This window comes from Mustela erminea, chromosome 1 (assembly GCF_009829155.1).
Source record: "Mustela erminea isolate mMusErm1 chromosome 1, mMusErm1.Pri, whole genome shotgun sequence".
Lineage (NCBI taxonomy): Eukaryota > Metazoa > Chordata > Mammalia > Carnivora > Mustelidae > Mustela > Mustela erminea.
The window spans coordinates 101,781,796-101,802,798 of NC_045614.1; the positions used below are offsets into that span (position 1 = coordinate 101,781,796).

The following is a 21,003-nucleotide window of genomic DNA, read 5'->3' on the forward strand; positions in this document are numbered from 1 at the left end:
AACAATATAATAACCTCTGGGGTGTTCCTATCACCCAATTCAACAATGATCCATCCACGGCCAATCTGGTTTCTTTTATATTCCAATCTCTAACCCCCCCCAATAACTTTTGAAACAGATTCTCAACATCCTATCATTTCATCCGTAAACATTTTAGCATGTATCTTTAAAAATAGACTTTTTTCACATTAACACAGTTCTTTATCACCCCAGCAGTAAATATAATTTCTTAATACTGTAGGAAATCCTATCGGTGCTCAAATTCTCAATTGTTTGATAAATATCATGACTTTTTAAGACAGTTTGTTTGACTCAGGATCCAAATAAGGTCCATGCATTGGGGATATGTCTTTTTAGACTCTACACCTTCTCCCTTTACCATTATATGTCCCCTAGGAAATTATATGTTGAGGGAAGCAGGTAAGAGTTTCCTTCAATCTGGATTTTGATGACTGCATCCTCATGTTGCTGGTGGTCAAATGTGCAGCATGTTTATGATCTTCCAAATTTCCTGTTAAAAGGGAATTGAGTCCAGAGGCTTGACCAGGTTTGTTTGATTTTTTTTTTTTTTTTGCAAGACTCCTTTTTAGGTGCTGCTGTTTTCTTCCACCAGGAGTCCCTTAATGTCTGTTGGCATCTCTTTTTGTGTCATGTTAGTAGCTGTTGATGATTAAAGCCTAGATCTGTTATTATATTACGGGTGGCAAAATGGCTGTAATTCTATCTTTCCTTCTTCATGTATTGACTGTAATGCTCCTATAAAAAGAAATTCCCTACAATCTGTATTTGGTTTCTCAGTGATATGGTTCATACAGGAAAGGCAACATAAATGCTTGATGTCCTACCTTGATTTAAAATAATGAGTTGATACCTAGCACCCTCCCACAGAGACCAGTAAGGGCTTGGAGGGGGCGGTAGTATTGTGAATGCATGGATTTAATTATGTGATGTGTTTTAGTCCATTGCAATTATCCTCACTGATGTTCAAATTATCCATCACTGGCATTGAAAGTCCCTTCAGATCGGTTCCTAAATCCCCCCCTTTTTTGAAGTTTTATGGTTTTATTAACACAAATATGACGTGCACAACCAGCTGTCTATTCATTTTCTTCGCTGCGCAGCCTGGCATCGGGATTGGTGACTCTGATTGCCAGCTGGGCTGTTCTTTCCACAGTAGCTTTGCAGTTCTTGGAGGAGACATTGTGAGCCATCTCTGCACAGTTGGATTTGTTGCACAGCAGCAGCATTTCAAGCTCCTTGACCTTATGGACTAGGAACTTCCTGAAGCCACTGGGCAACATGTGCTTTGTCTTCTTGTTGCTCCCGTAACCAATGTTGGGCATCAAGATCTGGCCCTTGAATCTTCTGAGCACCCTATTGTCAATGCCTTTGTGTTTCTACCAGTTGTGCTTAATTTTGACATATCAGTCTGACTGGTGCTGGATGAACTTCTTGGTCCTCTTCTTAACAATCTTGGACTTCCCCAAAGGTCTGAGGGCAGCCATGATGCCCAGTAACAGATGGCCACCACCTCCGCAGGCAGCACCAAGGAAGCGAGCGATTCCTGAGTCTTTTTGATGCAGAATCTTCGCTATCTGGTATGATGAGATGTGATGTTCAGGTTTATTTTGTATATTTCCAACTTAGATCTGTAATCACCCTTTTCCCCTAGAAGACTTGGTTACTTTTAATGGAAAAGGAATTGAAGTTTTTCAGTACCATACGGGGTCACAGAATCAAAGGGCCAGGCAGTAGGTGTTGAAGATGTCACCTTGGTGAGCAAAGCTGTACTAGAGTCTTCTAGAACTCAGAATTTGACTGGGAACCATTCGCACCAACCTCCTCTCAAGCTGTTGATCTAAGAAAAGGATGCTATTATCTCCCAAGCAGAAGATAATTGTTTCATTCAATCCAAGTAAGTAAAAAGAGAAAAAAATGGAGCCCATGAAAAAACTGCTACTGAGTAAGAGAAAGGACATATCCTTTCCTCCCTAATGAACAAGAGGAAGGGACAAATTTCCAAAAATGCAGGCTACTGCAGGATACGAGAAGAAAATATTGGGCAATTGTTTAGCATCCTTGATAGAATGGAAGAAGAGCTGTCTTTCATAAAACATGAGCAGACAGGGGCACCTGGGTGGCTCAGTTGGTTAAGTGATCTGCCTTTGACTCAGGTCATGATCCCAGTGTCCTGCTCGGCGGGAAGCCTGCTTCTCCCTATCCTCCCTGCTCTTGTGCTCTCTCTCACTATCTCTGTCCCTCTCTCTCAAATAAACAAAACCTTAAAAAAAAAACAAGGAAACATGAGCAGACAACCACAGGATGAAAACAAGCAAGAAAAATAACAAAATAATAAAAAGGGAGATGTAAAAGAGAAAGATTTCTCAGGGAAAATTAAAAACATAAGAACAAAAACATGATCAGACTATACGGTATGTAATACTGTAATTTTCACCTAACAGTGTATGAGAAACAACTTTCCATGTATCACTGAAGATTTTTTACAATGCTATTCCTAATGATTGGACTGCACGGGTAATCCAATATATGAAGGGTCATACCTCATTGAACTTATCCCCTCATGTTAGAAAATTATGTATGTTCCAGTTGTCTGCCATTTCGAGCAACGTGAAGAGGACACATCTTTGTACATCTCCTTATGTATTCAGTAACTGTTTAATGAACATCTAATGATAGGCACAGTGCTAAATGTGAGGGCGCATGGCAGTAAAAAAGACACACATAGTTCCTGTCTTCATGAGCCTTGCACTTCAACAGGGAGACAGAACAATTAAGAAATGTCAGCAGGGGCGCCTGGATGGCTCAGATGGTTAAGCTTCTGCTTTTGGCTCAGGTCATGATCTCCAGGTCCTGGGATCAAGCCCCACATCAGGCTCCCAGCTCAGCAGGGAGTCTGCTTCTTCCTCACCCTCTCTCTCTCCCCCTGCTTGTGCTCTCTCAGTCTCTTTCTTAAATTTAAAAAAAAAAAAAAATGAAAAAAAAAAAAAAAGAAATGTCAAAAGGTTTACAATAAATGGTAGAGAAAGCATATGGTGATAACAAAGCACAAAGCCAGAAAGCCTAAATGACTTTAGATTTTTCTGAGAAAATGACATTTAACCTGAGACCTGAAGAATGAGAGGAGGAAAGCTAAGGAGAGAATTGCAAACAGTATTTCAGAGAAAGAGAACAGCATGTGCAAAGGCCTGAGTGTGAGAAGAGCAAGTCACACTCAAGACAAAAGAAATTCAATGGCAGGTCACAAAGGGACTTCTCTCTGAAGGACGTTAAGCATGGAAGTGTCATGGCCAATGTTTTTGTGGCAGAAGCAACACTCTGGAGCACAGTGGACATGGGGCATGTGACTAGAGGTAGGGAGGCTGTTTACTAGGCCAGGCAGGAAAAGGCAGTGGGCCAGAAGAGGGGGTTGGCAGTGAGATCCCAAAGAAGCAAATGGACTTTAGAAAATATTCAAAAGAGGTTGGTCCATTTGATGTGGGTGTTTAAGGGAGAGGGATTCAAAACTGGATCCCAGGTTTCTGACCTTAGCAATCAGATAGTGCCATTTACGAGTAACAGAAGAAAGAAATGGGAGAAATGACAAATTTAGTTGGGCAATGTTGAGTTTGAGGTTCCTACAAAATTGCTAAATAGAAATATCCACTCTGCAGTTGGACAAATCTGAGCTCAAGATCTCTCCTGAGACCAGGACTGGAGTTCTAGATTTGGGATCCATCAGCATGTGAGTGATAATCAAAGCTTTGGGAGTGCTTACAGGAAGAGTATACAGAGGGAGAAAGAAAATTGCCTAGGGCTGACTCCCAAGGAACAGCACCAACATTTAAGGGATGGCCAAAGGTAAAAGACAATTAGAAGGGGTAGGCAGAGAGATAGGAAGAAAACCAGGAAACATACAACTTCCCAGAAGTCTGTGTCAGGAGGAAGAGTGTGGCTAATAGCACCAAATAGTTCCAAGAGGTTAAGAAAGACAAGGGCTGAAGAGACTCCAGTGGGTCGAGTGACTACCTTCATGCCAGGACAAGAGCAAAGACGGGTAAGCTGGATGTGATGGCTAGACTTCACAGGAATGAGTTGGCTGAAGGTGAAGAAGCAGTTGATCTCTCACTTGACTTTTGACCCAATTTGAGAATCGCTGTCTTATACTCAAGGCCAGATTAACCCATCTACATTTGTTTTCGTACCGGTTTTAGTTGGGTTTGCGTCTTTCATTTTGTCTTATGATTTTCTAGTTTTTATGTCCCCTTGCTATTTTCCTTTTTTATTTTTTTTCTGAATACATCATTGTGTATACTGTTATCTCCCAAGGTAAACTTTTAATTCTATTCAGTAGTGGAATGAGAATTTGAACTCAGGCAGAACCCAGTGGAACCAGAATTTGAACTCTGGAGTCCAGTCTCAGCCACAGTGTTATACTGCCTCTTTGGTGACCCCCAAACACCCTACTACACATAGCAAATCAATTTGCCCTTGAAAATCATTATGCCATCAGGGTGATCCTTTCAATTCCAGAAATATACCTTAAAGAACTAATCAGAAAATTATGCATATAGGTATTCATTACAACATTATTTATAATAGCAAAAGAAGTGAATGTACATAGATTTTCCTTTTTAAAAATAATGTCCATTACCTATTCCTCTCTAGTGCCTGACTTATCTTTTTGTCTATGTTCATAATTTTTGGTCTTATATCTGAATATAAGATATCTGGCAATGAAACAGAAAAAAAACACAGTAAGTAACATAATTTTCATTGTCCAATAAGACAAAGAATTCTAACCAATTCTTCTGTGGAGGCAGCTTTTTCTGGGATCTAAGATGGAGCAGGACTGGATTATGCAAATCCTCATGTGAAGGGTATCAAGGAACACTGAAGACTATCTGTAACACTGTGATTCATAACAGGAAGTGTCTATTTGGTCTTCACCGCCATTTCTGGCACAGAGCTGCCCAAATCTGTGGAATTTCCTGAACTATAAGAGAAGGAAGAACATCTTCTGTTGTAATATTTGATCTCTGGTCCTCAATATCTGAGATCACTTCAATGAGAGCCGTGAGGTGAAATGAGCACCTTATTATTCATAACAAGTCCCTCTCAACCACAACCAACTTTATGTTAATGTGGTGACTTCTGAAAGTATCTCAAGATGGGGGAGCTAGTTACCAAAGGAGCCAACCACAGGATTAGAGCTTTTAGTCCTACCTCCTGACCTCAAGGAGGGGAAAGGGGCTGGAAGGTGAATCAGTCACCAATGGGCAATGATTTAATCAACCATGCCTATGTGATGACGAAGCCTCCATAAAACCCCAAAACGACAGGGTTCAGAGAGCTTCTGAGTCGGTGAACATGTGGAGATTCAGGGAGAGCGGTGCACCCAGAGAGCATGGCAGCTCTGTGGCCCCTGCCATATCTTCTCCCCTGCGTTTCTTTCTCCTGGCTGCTCCTGAGTTCTGTCCTTTCATAAGAAACCAGTAATCCAGGAAATTTAGTGTTTCCATGAGTTCTGTGAGCCAATCCAGCTGATTAATTGAACCCAAGGAAGAATTACTGGAACCCCCAATGTATATAGCCTGTCAGTCCAAAGCACAGGGGATAGCCTGGGCTTAACCTGGGCTTGTGTCTGAAGTGGTGGGATTGGGGGTCCGGTGTGGGAGGAGGCAGCCTTGTGGGATAGTGTCAGAACTGATCTGAAGTGTAGCATGCCCAGCCGGTGTTGGAGAACAGCTTACTGGTATGGGGAAACACCTCCCCTACCCTCCACCATCTTGGAACTGATGCTCAGATCCCTTACTATCTTTAAACACTTTACAAAGAAACCCGGCTAAACCCATTCACCTGAATGGCTCTCTGCAGCCCGTCATAAACACACAGGCCGAGAAAGCCGCTCCGCACCGAGGGAAGGTACTTCTGCCGACAGCCGAGAGGTGGGGTGTGGGTATTTTGTCTTCTGGTCATATTTTTGTCTTCCTCTCAAACGTGGAGCTCTACCACCAGCAAGGCCCTTTCAGATCCCCGGCTTCTTCAGCTTTGCCATGAAAGCCCCCTCACGTGAACACCAGCTGGGGGTGGGTGAGAAGAGGTTGTAGCCCAAAAAGGCCAGCTGTAAGCTAAAATTTCTTTGAAGATTTGCAATTTATATTTAAAATCCATGTGAATTTTACAGTCTGTTTCATAATGTGTTATACATAAAAATGTGTTTCCCCCTTAAAAGCTCTACCAAAATTGGTGCTCCGGGAATATGGGCTGTGTTTATCCCCTTTGAGTATTCCTTGCCATGCTCCCTGCCCCCTACTTTAATTTGATGTTGGGCCGGTTCTCCCAGAGTCTAGATTAGTAGACCGCTTCTTTCCGATATTAGAGGTCCTTAGAACAGAACACTGTATATTCTTCTAACCTACAGAGAAGGGGGGTCTATGTAAGCTCTGCTTGCTGGATATTTTCTTTCTCAGTTGACATTTTATTTTTTTTTTAAAGATTTTATTAATCTGACAGACAGATCACAAGTAGGCATAGAGAGGGAAGGAAGCAGGCTCCCCGCTGAGCAGAGAGCCGGACGCGGCACTCGATCCCAGGACCCTGGGATCATGACCTGAGCCGAAGGCAGAGGGTTTAACCCACTGAGCCACCCAGGGGCCCCAATTTTATTTTATTTTATTTTTTAAGATGTTATTTATTTAACAGAGAGAGACACAGTGAGAGAGGGAACACAGGCAAGGGGAGTGGGAGAGGGAGAAGCAGGCTCCCTGCTGAACAGGAAGCCCAATGCGGGGCTAGATCCCAGGACTCTGGGATCATGACCTGAGGGGAAGGCAGATCCTTAATGACTGAGCCACCCTGGCACCCTAAATTGACATTTTAAAAGAACAAACGAGGAGCTCTAAAGACAGGTCTAGGTCTATGTACTGGTTGTAAATTGTTCTCTACTTTTAAGGGTGGAATGTGTCCACCAAAAAGATACATTGAAGTCCCAACCCTCCCTGCATGTGATCTTATTTGGAAATAGGGTTGCTGCAGATGTAATCAATTAGGATGAGGTCACGCCGGTGGACGGTGAGCTCTAATCCAATACAACTAGCGCCCTCGTAAGCAAAGACGCCCACACAGGCACACATACACACAAAGGGAAGACAGCCAAGTTGGAGGCAGACTTAGCACTGATGCTGCTACAAGCCAAGGAAGATCTGGGGCTCCCAGGAACTGGAAGAGGCAAGGAAGGATCCTCTCCTACAGACTTAAGAGCAAGAACAACCCTGCCAAGACCTTGATTTTGGACTTCCAGCCTCCAAAACTGTGAGAAAATACATTTCTATTGTTCTAAGCCATCCAGTTTGTAGTCCTTTGTTACGGCGGCCCTGGGAAATGAATCCATCAGTTATCCTCAGTTGTCAATAAGGTTTCACTGAAAGTTCCCCTAGAAAAGAATTGACAATACCCTGTGAATATTTAGGACTTGCCGTTCCTATCTAACCAGCAGGGAAAGCCACCGTTCCACACAGGTATGAACATTAAGTGACCCTATTAGGCAAGAGCCAAAACTTAGGTCTCAGGAAGGATCTTTTACTCTCCAGGGCTCATGATTGACCATGACCCACCCGAAGTTCAGGGAAAGAACATCTGGGTGGTAGACACTTGGAAGAACAGACCTTTCTAGACTAACAAAGCTCTAATGAGAGGTTGGAAATCTCCAGCTGGGCACAGATTCTCTGTGAGAACAGGCACACTCCCAGAACTTTGCATCTGACCCATTTTTCCTATAGGCTCTGTCCTGCTCTGTTGCCCTTTCTCTGGCGAGGACTTCTGGGTCTTAAAAGCCTTGGGTTAGCTAAAGCAGCTCTGGAAGGAGGGATATGGCTGTGTAAGTCCTCTAGCTGGATTTAGGACTAGACCAGGCCAACATGTGTGTCTGTGGAAGGATGAGGGCCCAAGATCATTCGGAAAAGATGTGCTGTCCTGAAATGGAGGCCACAGTCTCCATGAGCACAACTCTTTGAGGGCAGCCCATGTAGAGGCTAACAGGCATCTCAAAGTTCCAGCTAACAAGGAAGAAGATCCTTCCTTGTGAAAAGATACCTAAGCAGGTACTGTCCACTCCTTCCATGGAAGAACTTTGAAACGGCCTCAGAGGTACGCTATTCTAAGAAAAACTTCCCTCAATGAACCATCGAAATGAGTAAGCTACAAATTGCATCCCTACAGAGCTAAAAGAATGAATTGTTGGGTACCCTTTTCAAAGGGTCACTTAAACAGAGGCAACACCAACATCCAAGACTCCACAGGCTGGTCAGTGGAAAGTCCCAGCCAGAGGGAAAGTTGGGTGTTTTGCCTCGAGATCCAGTAGCCGTCTCCTCCAGCTCCTCCAGCTACGCCACTCCCCCAGTTCTGGCAACTGCTCCCTCCCCTACCACTTCAGGTTTGGGGGTGGTAATGCTGGCCTGAGAGGCTTCACCACCCCCTGTTGGTTTCTACTAAGAGTTAGCAGGAGATCAGGCTTCCGGATGGTTCTGTTACAGAAGTCTCCTCAAGGTCTCTTCAGGCTACGTCCTCTTTCCTCTGCCGAGCCTCCGACTGACACGGTCCTCTGATGAGGCAGCCACCACTTGGAAGATGACTAGAATAAAACCACAGAGGACTGCGCCTCATTCTTAAGGCTTCTCCCTGCGAATGGCACTTCTGTCCACTCTTCACAGACCAAAGCAAGTCACTTGGTCCTAGTTACGTATTTCTGCATACCACCACCAAAACTTAGTGGAAAACAACACACAGTGGTGATCTCACACCGTGTCGGGGGGCAGGAATCCGGGAGCAGCTTAGCTGGGTGCTTCTGGCCTCGGGTCTCCCATGAGGCTGCAGTCAAAATCCCATGGCGCAGGTGTCTGGAGGCTTGACAGGGGCTGGAGGAGCTGAGGTGACTCACGAACACACCTGCTTGGTGGCGGCAGAGCCACTGCTCCTGGCCCCATGGGCCTCTCTAAAGTGCGGCTCGAGTGTTCTCATGACATGGCAGCCGGCTTCCCCTCAAAGGAGCAAGTCGAGAGAGAAACCAAGAAGGAAGCCCAAAAACCTTTTATGACCTAGTCTCAGAAGTCAGATGCCATCACTTCCAGAGTATTCTGTTTATTCTAAGTGAGTCATGAACTCCAGTCTGTACCTTCTGGGCAAATCTAAGCCCTTCCTTCTGAAGGGGACAGTCTCATAGAACATATGGATATTTTAAAGCCATTATATATGCCTACACCTATCTTCAAAGTCTCCAGTGTGGCCAGGAGATAGAGCACAGACAGTTGCGAATAGTGCCAATGACTAGAAGCAGTCTTGGAGATTTTACTGGCAACTTAAGAGTTAAATAAATGCTGGATCCAAGCTTTACTGTTATGTTTATATGAATCTTTGCTACATGAATCTTAGGGTTATGGTATTGAAACCTAATTTGAACCTGATCCAGAAATCCTCTGGAGTGGTGAGGACAGCACAACAACCACTCTTCCTTGACATGACGTCATCCCCAGGCTAATCCCCTCTGGGAAGAACACCTCCTTCACTTAAGAAAATGAATTCTTCAATGAGGCCCTAGGCAGGAGGAAGGGGGAATCCAGTTTTCCCCACCAGCCTCATTGTCCTGACCTTGGGCTTCGCTGGCAGAGGTGGCCAACGCAGCATCCCACCCTACAGAGCCGGTGGGGTCAGAGAGGGACCTCTGGAGACAGTCACAAGTCAGCTCTGCATTGGGAGCCAGATGGCTGCTTCCATATGACTCTTTGCATTCATTTCTCATTTGTATGTCCTAAGCTTTTGGTAAAACCTGTTCAAGTGGGCGAGTCATGTCTCAGCTATCCAGATCGTGAGAGAAGGGCGATGTATCCACAGTTGGGACGGGGCATCGAGGGGGAAGCTGTGCGTGGGAGGCAGGGGTGTCTGGAGTGAGACTGGGGAGAGCTTAGGCTCCAGCTCCAAGCTGCCCTCCCACCAGCAAGAGAGTCTGCTCTCGTGACTAGACAGAGCCCTTCGGGCTTGTATTTTACGAAGGTATCTGGCATTTCCTTACCAGCGGCCACTCCCAATCTGCTTGACTCCACAACCATAGCTGTCCACAAAGCAGCCCAGGAATCTGGGCACCATTGAGATCTAGGCCCATAGGTGCAGACACCCAAGGACGTACCTGTGAGAGATGAACACGGTCATTTCTAGACCCAAGACCCCAAGGCAGAAAGACATGGAGAACACCTCCAGGCCAGGGCAAAAAGTCCACAGGGCTGGACACATTTTCTCTATCCCAACGATCTGAAGCCCTGCAGAGAAACAAAAATCCTTTCTACCCTAGAAGACTTCCCCAGGATGTATATGAACTTTCTGGTGGGCCTCTCTCCTCCCCCAGCAAAGCCAGGCCATAGGAACAAGCATCCTGCACCACACTGGGCCTGCCGGCTGCAGGGTCATGGAAGTGTTGCCCACGGCCCTGGAGCTGGGATTTGCCACAGCGCCCCTCATGGATTGCATCTGTGTGAGGAACAAGCATGGTCTGTAACAAAATACACTCATTGTTTGGTCTCCCACTACCCTTTAAAGTGTAGTCAGTGGGAAAATCTTTTCCTCTGCTACAGGATGAAAATTCAGCAGCCCTCATGATTTTCGTGTGCCCAGTCGTAGGTAATAGAATACCTTATGGTCACGTTAGTCGTGAAAGACACCATTCAGGAGTTCTACATTAGTCACTCTTCACTCTTCTTTTAACAGTCTTCTCCCCTCTCACAGCAGCTGGTGCCACCGCCTCTGGGAAACACTTCTCCAACCCACTCCCGTCATGTCCCCACCTCACAGCAGCTGTTCCCGTCACCACCAGAGGAGGTAAAGGGCAAGAGAGGAGGTGAGGGGACTGGCCACAGGCTACGTGGCAGCTTTCCACCCTCGGGGTTGGCATAGCCTTTCTGCTATGGGTGCTCTGATGGGTTGTTCAAAGACTCCCAACCTTAGGACCCTCCTCCTTTGACCCACATGATGCATCGGTATTCTGGGTGGCCACTTGTGAGAGCTTACTTCTCACTTTCTCCTGGGGCCCTGTAGACTTGCTCCTCTGATCCTGGCTCTGCCCCCCAAAGCCCTGAACCAGCACAACTGTCTGTCAGACTCCAGAGAAGGGGGTCAGCTGCCAGACCTTATGCCCCCTGCAACTCCAGAGGTCCTCTGATGTGGTCACCGTCTTCAAAGATGGCCATCCATTCCCGTCCTTTGTACACATGCCCACTTGGCTAGCAAGAAGAGGAATCTATTCCTCTAACCGCTTGAATCTGAGCTAGCCTGTGACGGCTTACCCAACAGCGTGTTCTGGAAAGGACCCTGGGACTGGCCTGGGCCCCTCCGTAAGAGAACTGGCTGCTCCCCCTTCCTCTCTGTTGGCACCCAGCCTCCATGCTGTGAGAAGCCCAGGGCCACATGGAGAAGAACCAAAGCCTCTGGCCCACAATCCCAGCTGACCTCCCTGCTATCAGTCAGTGCCAACTTGCCAGCCAGATGACTGAGTCACTTTGGAGTGGATCCTGTGCAGAACAGTACGACTGTCCACACTGAGCCTGGCCCACATTGTAAAACTATGAATAAATCAATGGTTATCATTTGAAGGCACTGGTTTTTGCAGTGGTTTGTTTTACAGCAATAGGCAACTGAGACACCTGGTAAGCTCTCCAGGTAGCCCCGTGGAAGCCTTTCCTACTCACTTGGGCAGGATGAAGGATTGGGCAGGACAGCAGATCACTCTGAGGAAAGCTCTCTCCCCACACACTAACCCATTTTCAGACTGAGGAGCCGCAAGGGATGTGGAACGGGTTCTTCCCATTTCTTTGTAAAATGTGTAGGAATTCTGCCTCACATTCACATGAATGGGTCCTAGCTTTCACATGAATTCCCCAGTTAAAGCTGAGGCCCCAAAGCACGTCCTGCCCAGGTTCCGGGGCGTGGGGTCTGGGGCTGCCTGCTGGGACACGCACACACCTGAGCGTCGGCAGGCCGCTGCTTAGGGCAGGGATTTTGTCAGCATTCTCCTCAGCCGGGAAATCGGGCCGAAATCTCAGAGGCCCAAACCAGTTAAAGGCTCTGCCACAGCTGAGGAAGGGGTGGGGGTCCCAGCCAGGCCTGGCTCCCTTCCTTGTCCCTCCAGGGCCCCCCAGAGTGACATAAGCAGTTTGGGTTCCATGGAGCACAGTTTGATCACCACCACATAAGGCCACATGCCAGAGGCCTGGTGCAGCTCGAACCTGCCTGCCTCTCAGCTTCTTCCTCTGTCACACGTGCGAGATGACACGACCTAAATCCCAGGTCGTAATGAGAATTTAACAAGACCAAGTAGAAGCCCAGCTGCACTGGACTTGGTACTCCACAATGGTCCGTTCCCTTTCTCCTTTCCTTCTGACTCGTGTTTTGAGAGAAGAGCCCCACTGACTTTCCTCCCTGGGCGCGGGGGAGGGCCTGGTGCCACATCATGTCACTGTGTGACACCCTGCAGCTCCTCTTCTAGAGGGTGTCCAGACCACCCTGGGTCCCATCGCCTGGGGAGGGCAGCGTCAGTGCAGGCACCCCTCCCCCTCAGGATGAACACCAGGTGGGGGAAGGCCGGACACACCGCTGCTGGGGGAACAGCAGCCAGGTCAGCACCCCCCCCCACCTCCCCACCTCCCCACAACCCCACACCCCCCGCCCGCCAGGGGACTCCTCCTTCACCACCAGCCACCGCTGTTGGGCACTTACTACATCTGAGACAGAGGCCAAGTGCTCCACAGGCATTCTCTTGTTTAATCCCCACAAGAACCCCACAGGAAAGATACTCTCACCCCGTTTCACAGGCTAGAAAACTGATGTGCAGAGACGTGAAGCCAAGAATCTCCAAGTCAAGCGGACTCTCATGGTCACTCAACTCCGAAATGAAAGAAAGGCCTATTCCCAGGCTCCACCTCAGACCAGTAGAAGCAGAACTCGGTTCTGTCGGGTCCAAGGCTGCCCACACATCCGGAAGGAAGACAGGGCTGGGACTAGGGCCCCAGTGGGTCTCCTTCATGGGGGATGAACTGCTCTCAAGGCCCAGAGAGGCAGGGCTCTCTTACCAGAGGCGCTGCCGGACCTCCCCCTGGTCCCACCCACCCAAAGCTGGAGCTGGGACACACGCCGCCAGTCTGGGGAAAGCCTACACGCCCAGGCACAAAGCTAGGAGGGTTCCAGAAAATCTCAGCACCAAGTCTCTTACCTCAAACTCACTTGGAAGTGACTGGCCCCAGCACCATACTGCCACCTGCGGCCTTAAGGGGGAAGGAGGAGCCAGTACCCTGAGCAACAGCCCGCACCTCTAGATTTCTTCCCCACAGGTCTGTAAGGAAGCGCTCCGAGCTGCCGGGATGCCTCACACTTTTTCCCCAAGACGCCCAACCTAGAGTTAATTTCTCCTTGCCTGCCTGCTCCCAAGCCCCTGATGCCAGGCATCCTAAGCTGCTCCCAGTCTAAACAAAGAAGAGTCTCCTGGGGAGGGGGTCCAGCATGGAGAGGTGGGGCCTTACCAGGGACAGACAGGTGTGTTCTCTGGTTTCTGCCAGCTCCCTGTGGACCCTGCCCAACAGCATGGTGGCTTCTGGGTCTGGGCCTTCTGCAACTCCGCACTTCTGCAGCTGCCTGGGGGTGGAGCGGGGCGGGGGTGGGGGGGAGCCTGCTTTTAAAGTTCCCAGGTTCTCACTGCTCCCTCCTTGAGTAATTGTCCGGAGAGCAGTTGCAGACATTTGCACTAATGAGTTAATTTAATTTTATGTGTGCCTTGTTAGGGCCCCAAATTCAATCTACAAATTAATGGCTGCTCACATGCAAATGAGCGGAATTCGTAGTCCCCAGACTTCATGATTTGGGTTTTTAAACAGCCCCACAGCCCATAAACCTGAACTGGGTATTTCTTTCTAATCCTCAAAAAAGTGTTTCTGATTCATTAAACATCTAATTGCACAACTCTTGAGGAACTCTTAAGGGAAGTTCCTACTAAAAATGAAAACCAGCCTCCTGGGGGCCCCTCGTCACCTCCACCCTCACCCACAGCAATCTCAACCGCCCACACAAGGCTCTGCGGTCCTCTGGACTTAACTGACCTGCTCCTGACCTCTGACCCATGACCCCTGGCCCTTCCCTCTTCCTCGCAATTTCACCATGCTAGCCTAGGCCCCTTACAATTTGGGGAAAGGGTTCTAAGCAGGGTGTTGGGACCTGTGGGCTTGGCACACTGACCAGTGACGTAGCGGGCAGCTGCTCGCCTCTCTCAGGTTTCAGCTCCCTCATCGGAACACAGAGCTGGGTGGGAACAGAGAGGCCACAGGATGGTAGTTTCTCCTAAAGGCAACAGGCAGGAGCGATGGTGGCCCTTGGGACCGGGAGAGAAAGGACTTCTTCTGGAGTTTTAGCCAATGAACCTAGGTATTAGGAGGGCAGGGATGATGATGATGAGGGTGAGCTGATCCTGGCTAGAAGGAAGGAGGTTCATAGCATCCCTGAGATGCTCTTTTTCTTTTTTCTTTCTTTCTTTCTTTTTTTTTTTTTTTTTGCTAGCAGGTGCTGTGAGGGACAAGCCTCATGCTTCAAAGTTAAGCTTCTCTCGCTGAGCTATGGGGGAACCAGCACAGGCTGACCAGAGCCTGTATGTGGAGAAGTTCGAAGAGCTCAGGCTCTAAAACACCATCTCTGTGGGAAACCAGGCTGACCACAAGCCCTCAGAGAGAGGAGTCTTCGTCCCAGTCCCCAGCCCTGAGACACACCTGTGGCTGGGGAAGAAGCCTCAGTGGCCTGGGAGCTTCCCTAGGCAGACAGGGCCTCACACCGCTAGGCCACCTGCTGTCTCAGCAGCAGCCCCAAGAAGAGTGGCCCTTTTGACCTAATCGTTTCTTCTCAGAGCTCAAATGACCATGACTGGGAAGCACCCTGGCTCCTGGTAGATACTGTTTTTTTTTTTTAATTAAAAAATGTATTTTGTATTTTTTTCAAAGATTTTATTTATTTATTTGACAAACACAGGGATAGAGGGAACAGAAGCAGGGGGAGTGGGAGAGGGAGAAGCAGGCTTCCCACCAAGCAGGGAGCCCGATGAGGGGCTAGAACCCAGGATGCCAGGATCATGAGCCCAGCTGAAGGCACTTAATGACTGAGCCACCCAGGCGCCCCTAAAAATTGTATTTTTTTCAAAAGCTTTACTGATGCTATATTTGATAAATAGTGGGAAGACACTCTTAAGAAGTAGTACATTGACTGCTTGGAATCACTTTTTCGGACCTTAAAAAAATAGCTCCTAATTTTCATTTGAGCTGGTAAAGCAAGACATTTAGTTATTTGAGAAAATTTTGGTTTTTGTATATTAAGTGCTATACCCAACCACACTTCACCTGAGAAAGTGAGGCTCAGGGGCGCCTGGGGGGCTCAGTGGGTTAAAGCCTCTGCCTTTGACTCAGGTCGTAATCCCAGGGTGGGCTCTCTGCTCAGCAGGGAGCCTGCTTCCTCCTCTCTCTCTGCCTGTTTCTCTGCCTACTTGTGATCTCTGTCTGTCAAATAAATAAATAAAATCTTAAAAAAAAAGAAAAAGAAAAAGAAATCGAGGCTCAGCAGACTCAGATAGCTTACCTGAAATCACAGAATTTGTAAAAGGCGGAGCTAGGGGTTCAAACAGGGCTCTCTGGAACCCCTGGACTGCAGCCTACCCGCCTCTCTCCTCCTCCTGCTGCCTCTCCAGGTCCAGCCCCCTTCCCCTCCCCTTCTTCCCCCCAGATCCCTAACTCCCGTGTAAGTCACTCTGCCTGCAGACCCGGGAGACCCTCCCCAAGCGTGAGGAGGTGGTCAAATCCGAACCAGGCACTCTGCTGGGAGCGGCTTGGAGCTCTCAACTCCAGACCATCCAGGCAGAACCTGTGTGTACTGGAATGTTAACAACATTCTTGTTATGTTCTGTTTCTGTTAAAATAGAGTACAGTTCGATAATATGGGCATGTGTTTGTGCTCAAATAGTTTGAAAAATACGCTGCTAATCAAGGGGGGGGTAGGGGGAAGAGAGCAAACCCCCAAACCCCTCATACTTGTTCAGGAACTCTAAAAAGAAAAAAATCATTTATTTATTTATTTATTTATTTATTTATTTATTTATTTATTTAAAGTTAGAAAATTCACAAACTGTAACTGGAAGATTGAAGAAATCAGAGGGGTTTGTGGACTCCGAGGTCAGAAAGAGGCACGTCCTATGAGCCGGGTGGAAAGAAGGGTGGGCGGTTGCATAGCGGTGAGCTAGGGATGCTCTCCCAAACCGGGACTATCCCAACCCTCCTGGGGTTCAACCAGAAGGCCCCCTGCTCTAAACCCTTGCCCCAGACTGTGATGGCTCGCCCCATGGAGGACTGCCCTGTAGGCGAGATTAGTGCTGGGGCGCACTAGTGCGGGCGTGGAGATGCGTAGGGGCAGAAAAGAGTGGGGAGATGAGTTAGGAACAGACACTTTCCCCTAAAGAATTATATTGATGAAACATAGGGTAGAAAGGTCCAAGTTCAAAGGTCTGTTTATTTTATTATCTTTTTACCCCGAGGAATGTGCCTGCTGGGTTAATGTTTATTCTATTGAATAATCTAGCTTTAGGCATGTCAATAAGAGTCAGTGCTGATTTTGGGGTGGGGGGGGGACATGCAGTTTATCCCCGGCGAGGTCCCGGGGCTCGTTGGCTACACTGCCACCTGGTGGTAGATTCCTCCAGGCCCGGGCTGCGGCGGTTCGGGGCAGCTGGAACCGGAGTCCCTGGTTGGAATCTCGGCTCCGCTCACTCAGAGCAGGGTGACCAGTTGGAATTCCTCTTTCTGAATTTCAATATCCACAGCTTAAAACGGAGACTATAATAGCTACTGGTGGTGGGGGGAGGTGCGGTGTGTGAGGATTCAATGAGTTAACGAATGTGGAGTGTCTAGTGCGTAGTAAATGTTTAATAAACTGTAACTATTAGTCTCATTGGAAAAGAACTCGATATCCCCATACGGTTCTCTTTTCATCACTTTCATCCTGACTGGAGTGAAGCTACAGAAGACACAGACCCCACATTGGTGGCGGTCACCGCCAAATCAGAAGCCGGAGATACTGGCAGGTGAGAATGGATGGGCCCATCTAACGCGGGATGTTTAGCAGAGATAATGTAAGTTCTAAATTGCATATATTGTCCGCCACCTGTGCATATATGGGGGATGCCTTATTGACCATAGAGACCAAGCCAAAGACACGGAGGGGTTTTAGGAGAAAAGATAGTTCAATGAGAGTGCGCTGGATGACTCTGCACTGAAAATTCCAATTTGACTGACAGCTATGAAGAAGCAACGTACATGACAAGCCATTAAAATGTTCTTATGCCCTGACTTTGTAATTCCACTACTCGGAATCTACCCAGGGGAAATAATCAGAAATAACTGTATACAAAGATGCCGATTACAGTGTGATTTATAGAAGTGAAAAACTGTAAACAATAAATGTCTAATGATAGAGGACAAGTTCATTAAATTGTGATTTAGCCATATGTAGTACCCATACGTGTCCTTCAAAGTTTCCAAGGGAAAATGCTCATTATATAAGTTGAGGAGGAAGGGTAAATCAGGATATAATTAGAAATAGAGGACACACGCATTGCATGGAGCACTGGTTGTGGTGCAAAAATAATGAATACTGTTTTTCTGAAAATAAATAAATTTAATTTAAAAATTAAAAAAAAAAGAAATAGAGGACAATAACATATTGGCAAAAGTTTCAATTAAATAAAGACATAAAATTTAAAAAGCCTGCCTACCTAATAAGATAGCTTTCAACTTGTGTAATACATAAATTGACAAAACTATAAGGATAGGGCGCCTGGGTGGCTCAGTGGGTTAAGCCGCTGCCTTCGGCTCAGGTCATGATCTCAGAGTCCTGGGATCGAGTCCCGCATCGGGCTCTCTGCTCAGCAGAGAGCCTGCTTCCCTCTCTCTCTCTCTGCCTGCTTCTCCATCTACTTGTGATTTCTCTCTGTCAAATAATAAATAAATAAAAATCTAAAAAAACAAAACAAAACAAAAAAAACTATAAGGATAAATTGGCAAGTCCAACATTGAACAGGAGATTTTAATACACCTTTCTCAGTAATTGCTAGATCAAGCAGACAAAAAAACAAAAACAAAAAACAGTAAGGAAAAGGTCGGAAGCCCACAATTTAAAAGCTTAATATAGGGTAACCTGGGTGGCTCAGCCAATTAAGTGTCTGCCTTCAGGTCATATCTAAGGATCCTGGGATCTAGTCCTGCATCAGGCTCTCTCCTCAGTGGAGAGCCTGGTTCTCTCTGTTTGCCACTCCCCCTGCTTGCGCTTTTCCTCTCTCTGACAAATCAGTAAATAAAATCTTTATATTAAAAAAAAAATAAAAGCTTAATATAATGGTCCTACATGATATGTTGCACACTACAGCTGAAGAAGGAATTTTCTTTTTTTTTTTTTTAAGATTTTATTTATTTATTAGAGAGAGAAAAAGAGAGTATAAGCCAGGGGAGAGACAGGAGGAGAGGGAGAAGCCAGGGAGCCCGATGAGGGACTTGATTCCAGGACCCTGGGATTCTGACTGGATCCGAAGGCAGACATTTAACCAACTGAGCCACTCATGCACCCTAGCATGTTTTCAAATACACATGGGACATTTATAAAATTTGGTCACATACACATAGAAACCGGTAATTTCAGTACTTGGTGCTAAATTCTAAGACGGGGAGGAATAGGCAGTTTTAGGAGCCAGAGGCTTTTTGGTTAGAAGCCTAGAGAAGATCTCCCAGAGGTGGTTATGGCTAAGATGAGTTTGTGAGGATAGTGTGATAGTGCTCCAGACAAAGGAGCTGGGGCTGGGGGCTGAGCCCCCCTCAGGCAGAAGAAGCGGCAGGTCCAAGGGTCCTGAAGCAAATGAAAGCAACTGAGTTTAGAGAATGGCAAAGAACATCCCTTGCTCTCCATAATACCAAGTTCTCTTCACCTGCTTCCAAGCAGTGACCCTGTCATGAATATCCAGGGCCTCACCAAAAGCTATGGCTCAGTTTCCTTCTCTAATAGGAGACAGGGGTCTTCAGTTACCTCCCAGCAGGGGCATGTCCCCCAGAAAGGAACATGAGCTGGGCCCGAAAAGGAGCCACCTGGAGCTCAGGTGTCAGGCAGGCTTGGTGAGCTCACAGCGGGTGGGAAGGTCACAGGACTCCCGAGGCTCTGCCAACAGCTAAAGAAACCCTCTGTCCATCCTCTGTGGGGTACCCCTAATGAGCTGTTGAAGACCTCTCTGGAGGATGGGCCGAGCAAAGTGGGATCCAGGCCTCGCAGGTCCAGTCTAGTCAATGCGGTGTGATCCAGCTCACACAGAGCACCCCAGGGCTCCGGCCACCTGTCAAACAGAGGTATCACTGGCTTCCTGCTTGCTGTCCAAGGTGTCACATACAGGCTCATGTTTAGGAGGGAACTCTAGAGGTGTTTGCAACTGTAACTGTCCGAAGTCCCTGGATGACTGAAATGCAGTTTATCCCAAACCTGCTTTCCTGGGCCCATCGCCCAAAACCACGGTCATCCTTCCTCTTGATCCAGAGCAGGGACTCCCTTTATGCCCCTTTCGGTCCCCCTCCCTGGCTACAGACCAGGTGATGACATGGGACGGCCAGACAGGCCCATTAGCTCAGGAGACAGATATGGAAAGAGAAAACTCACAGGAAGGAGCCCTGTCCAGAAGTCACGAATCTGCACTCATTGGCTGTGTTACTGTAAGCAAGTCACTTCCCCTCTCTGGTCTTGTTTCCTCATTTTTAAAAGGAGAGGAAATCATCTCTAAGGTCATTTCCTTTTCTTTCTTTCTTTCTTTCTTTCTTTCTTTCTTTCTTTCTTTCTTTCTTTCTTTCTTTCCTCCAAGCTCATTTCCAACTGAAGATTCTGGGATCCAACCACGGAAAAGAACTGGGTCTATTTTAAGGGTCAGTCAAGCCCGTTTTCAATCAGAGGACATCATCCCTTCCATTGACTTTGGGCTGCTGTGAGATGGAAGGAAGCCGACGTGGGAAGCCCTGAGCCTTTGCTGAGCCGTGGACCAGAAATGAGATGTCACAAGGGGCTGCCGCCAGGACCTGGAGCAATAGGACAATTCTTCAGTCACCACCCCCTAACCAACACAGCAGGATGAGGGGGACACTGGTGTTTCCTTCAAGCTGGACCAACGTTTTTGATATGCTAATAAGTCCTACTGAGAAGCCAGTCCTCAGTACCTATGTGTATGTGTGTATGTCTATACCTATAGATCTACCTACAGACAGATCTAGAGATGGAACACTGCAATCTCTCTCTTCATCTGTATATTTATATGTATTTTATATAGGGGTGTGTGTGTGTGAGTCAAGAAAAAGCAAATTATATGATAAAACATAGTTTTGGTTCTGGGGAATTCTTAGGGGTGTAAGGGAAGAGATGAAGATCTCTGGTTCACCTAGGGGTCTTCAGCTTGCTGATGGGAGGATGTGGTTGGTGCCAAATCACTGGCCATGAGCCGACTTCCTGTGCCCTGCTGATGCTGGGCTGACTTCCAGAGAGCCATACGTGGTTCTGGGGGCTCAGTTTCAAGAAGGATCCTTCAAACCATAAACTATGGTCTATATGGAATACCACATGGCCAAAAAGAGACTGAGGCGCATGTACTGACATGGGGCAATCTTTGAGATTAAACAGTAAGCTCTCGTTTCTGAGTGGAGAGATGTATACACATGTAAAAGACTAGTTCTAGAAGGACACACTGGAGACCACAGTGGTGGTTTCCTTTGTGGAGAAAAACAGGGAGATAGAAAGGTGGGGACTGAGAGGGGAAGGACACAATTTTTCATGTGTGGGCCTTCAGCACTATTTGGGAAAAAAATTTTTTTACCACCGTCATATTTAATTTATTTATTTATTGGTCAGAAAGAGAGCACACAAATATGG

The 21,003-nt window shown here is 47.2% G+C and overlaps 1 protein-coding gene across 1 annotated transcript; it reads right to left on the minus strand.

The window, feature by feature from the left end:
- Nucleotides 1-1,050: 1,050 nt before the first annotated feature.
- LOC116586190 (60S ribosomal protein L32-like) lies at nt 1,051-1,554 on the minus strand. The gene is given in 1 exon segment (XM_032335863.1): nt 1,051-1,554. A coding segment is annotated over 1 exon segment (408 nt). The 5' UTR covers nt 1,506-1,554; the 3' UTR covers nt 1,051-1,097.
- Nucleotides 1,555-21,003: the final 19,449 nt, after the last annotated feature.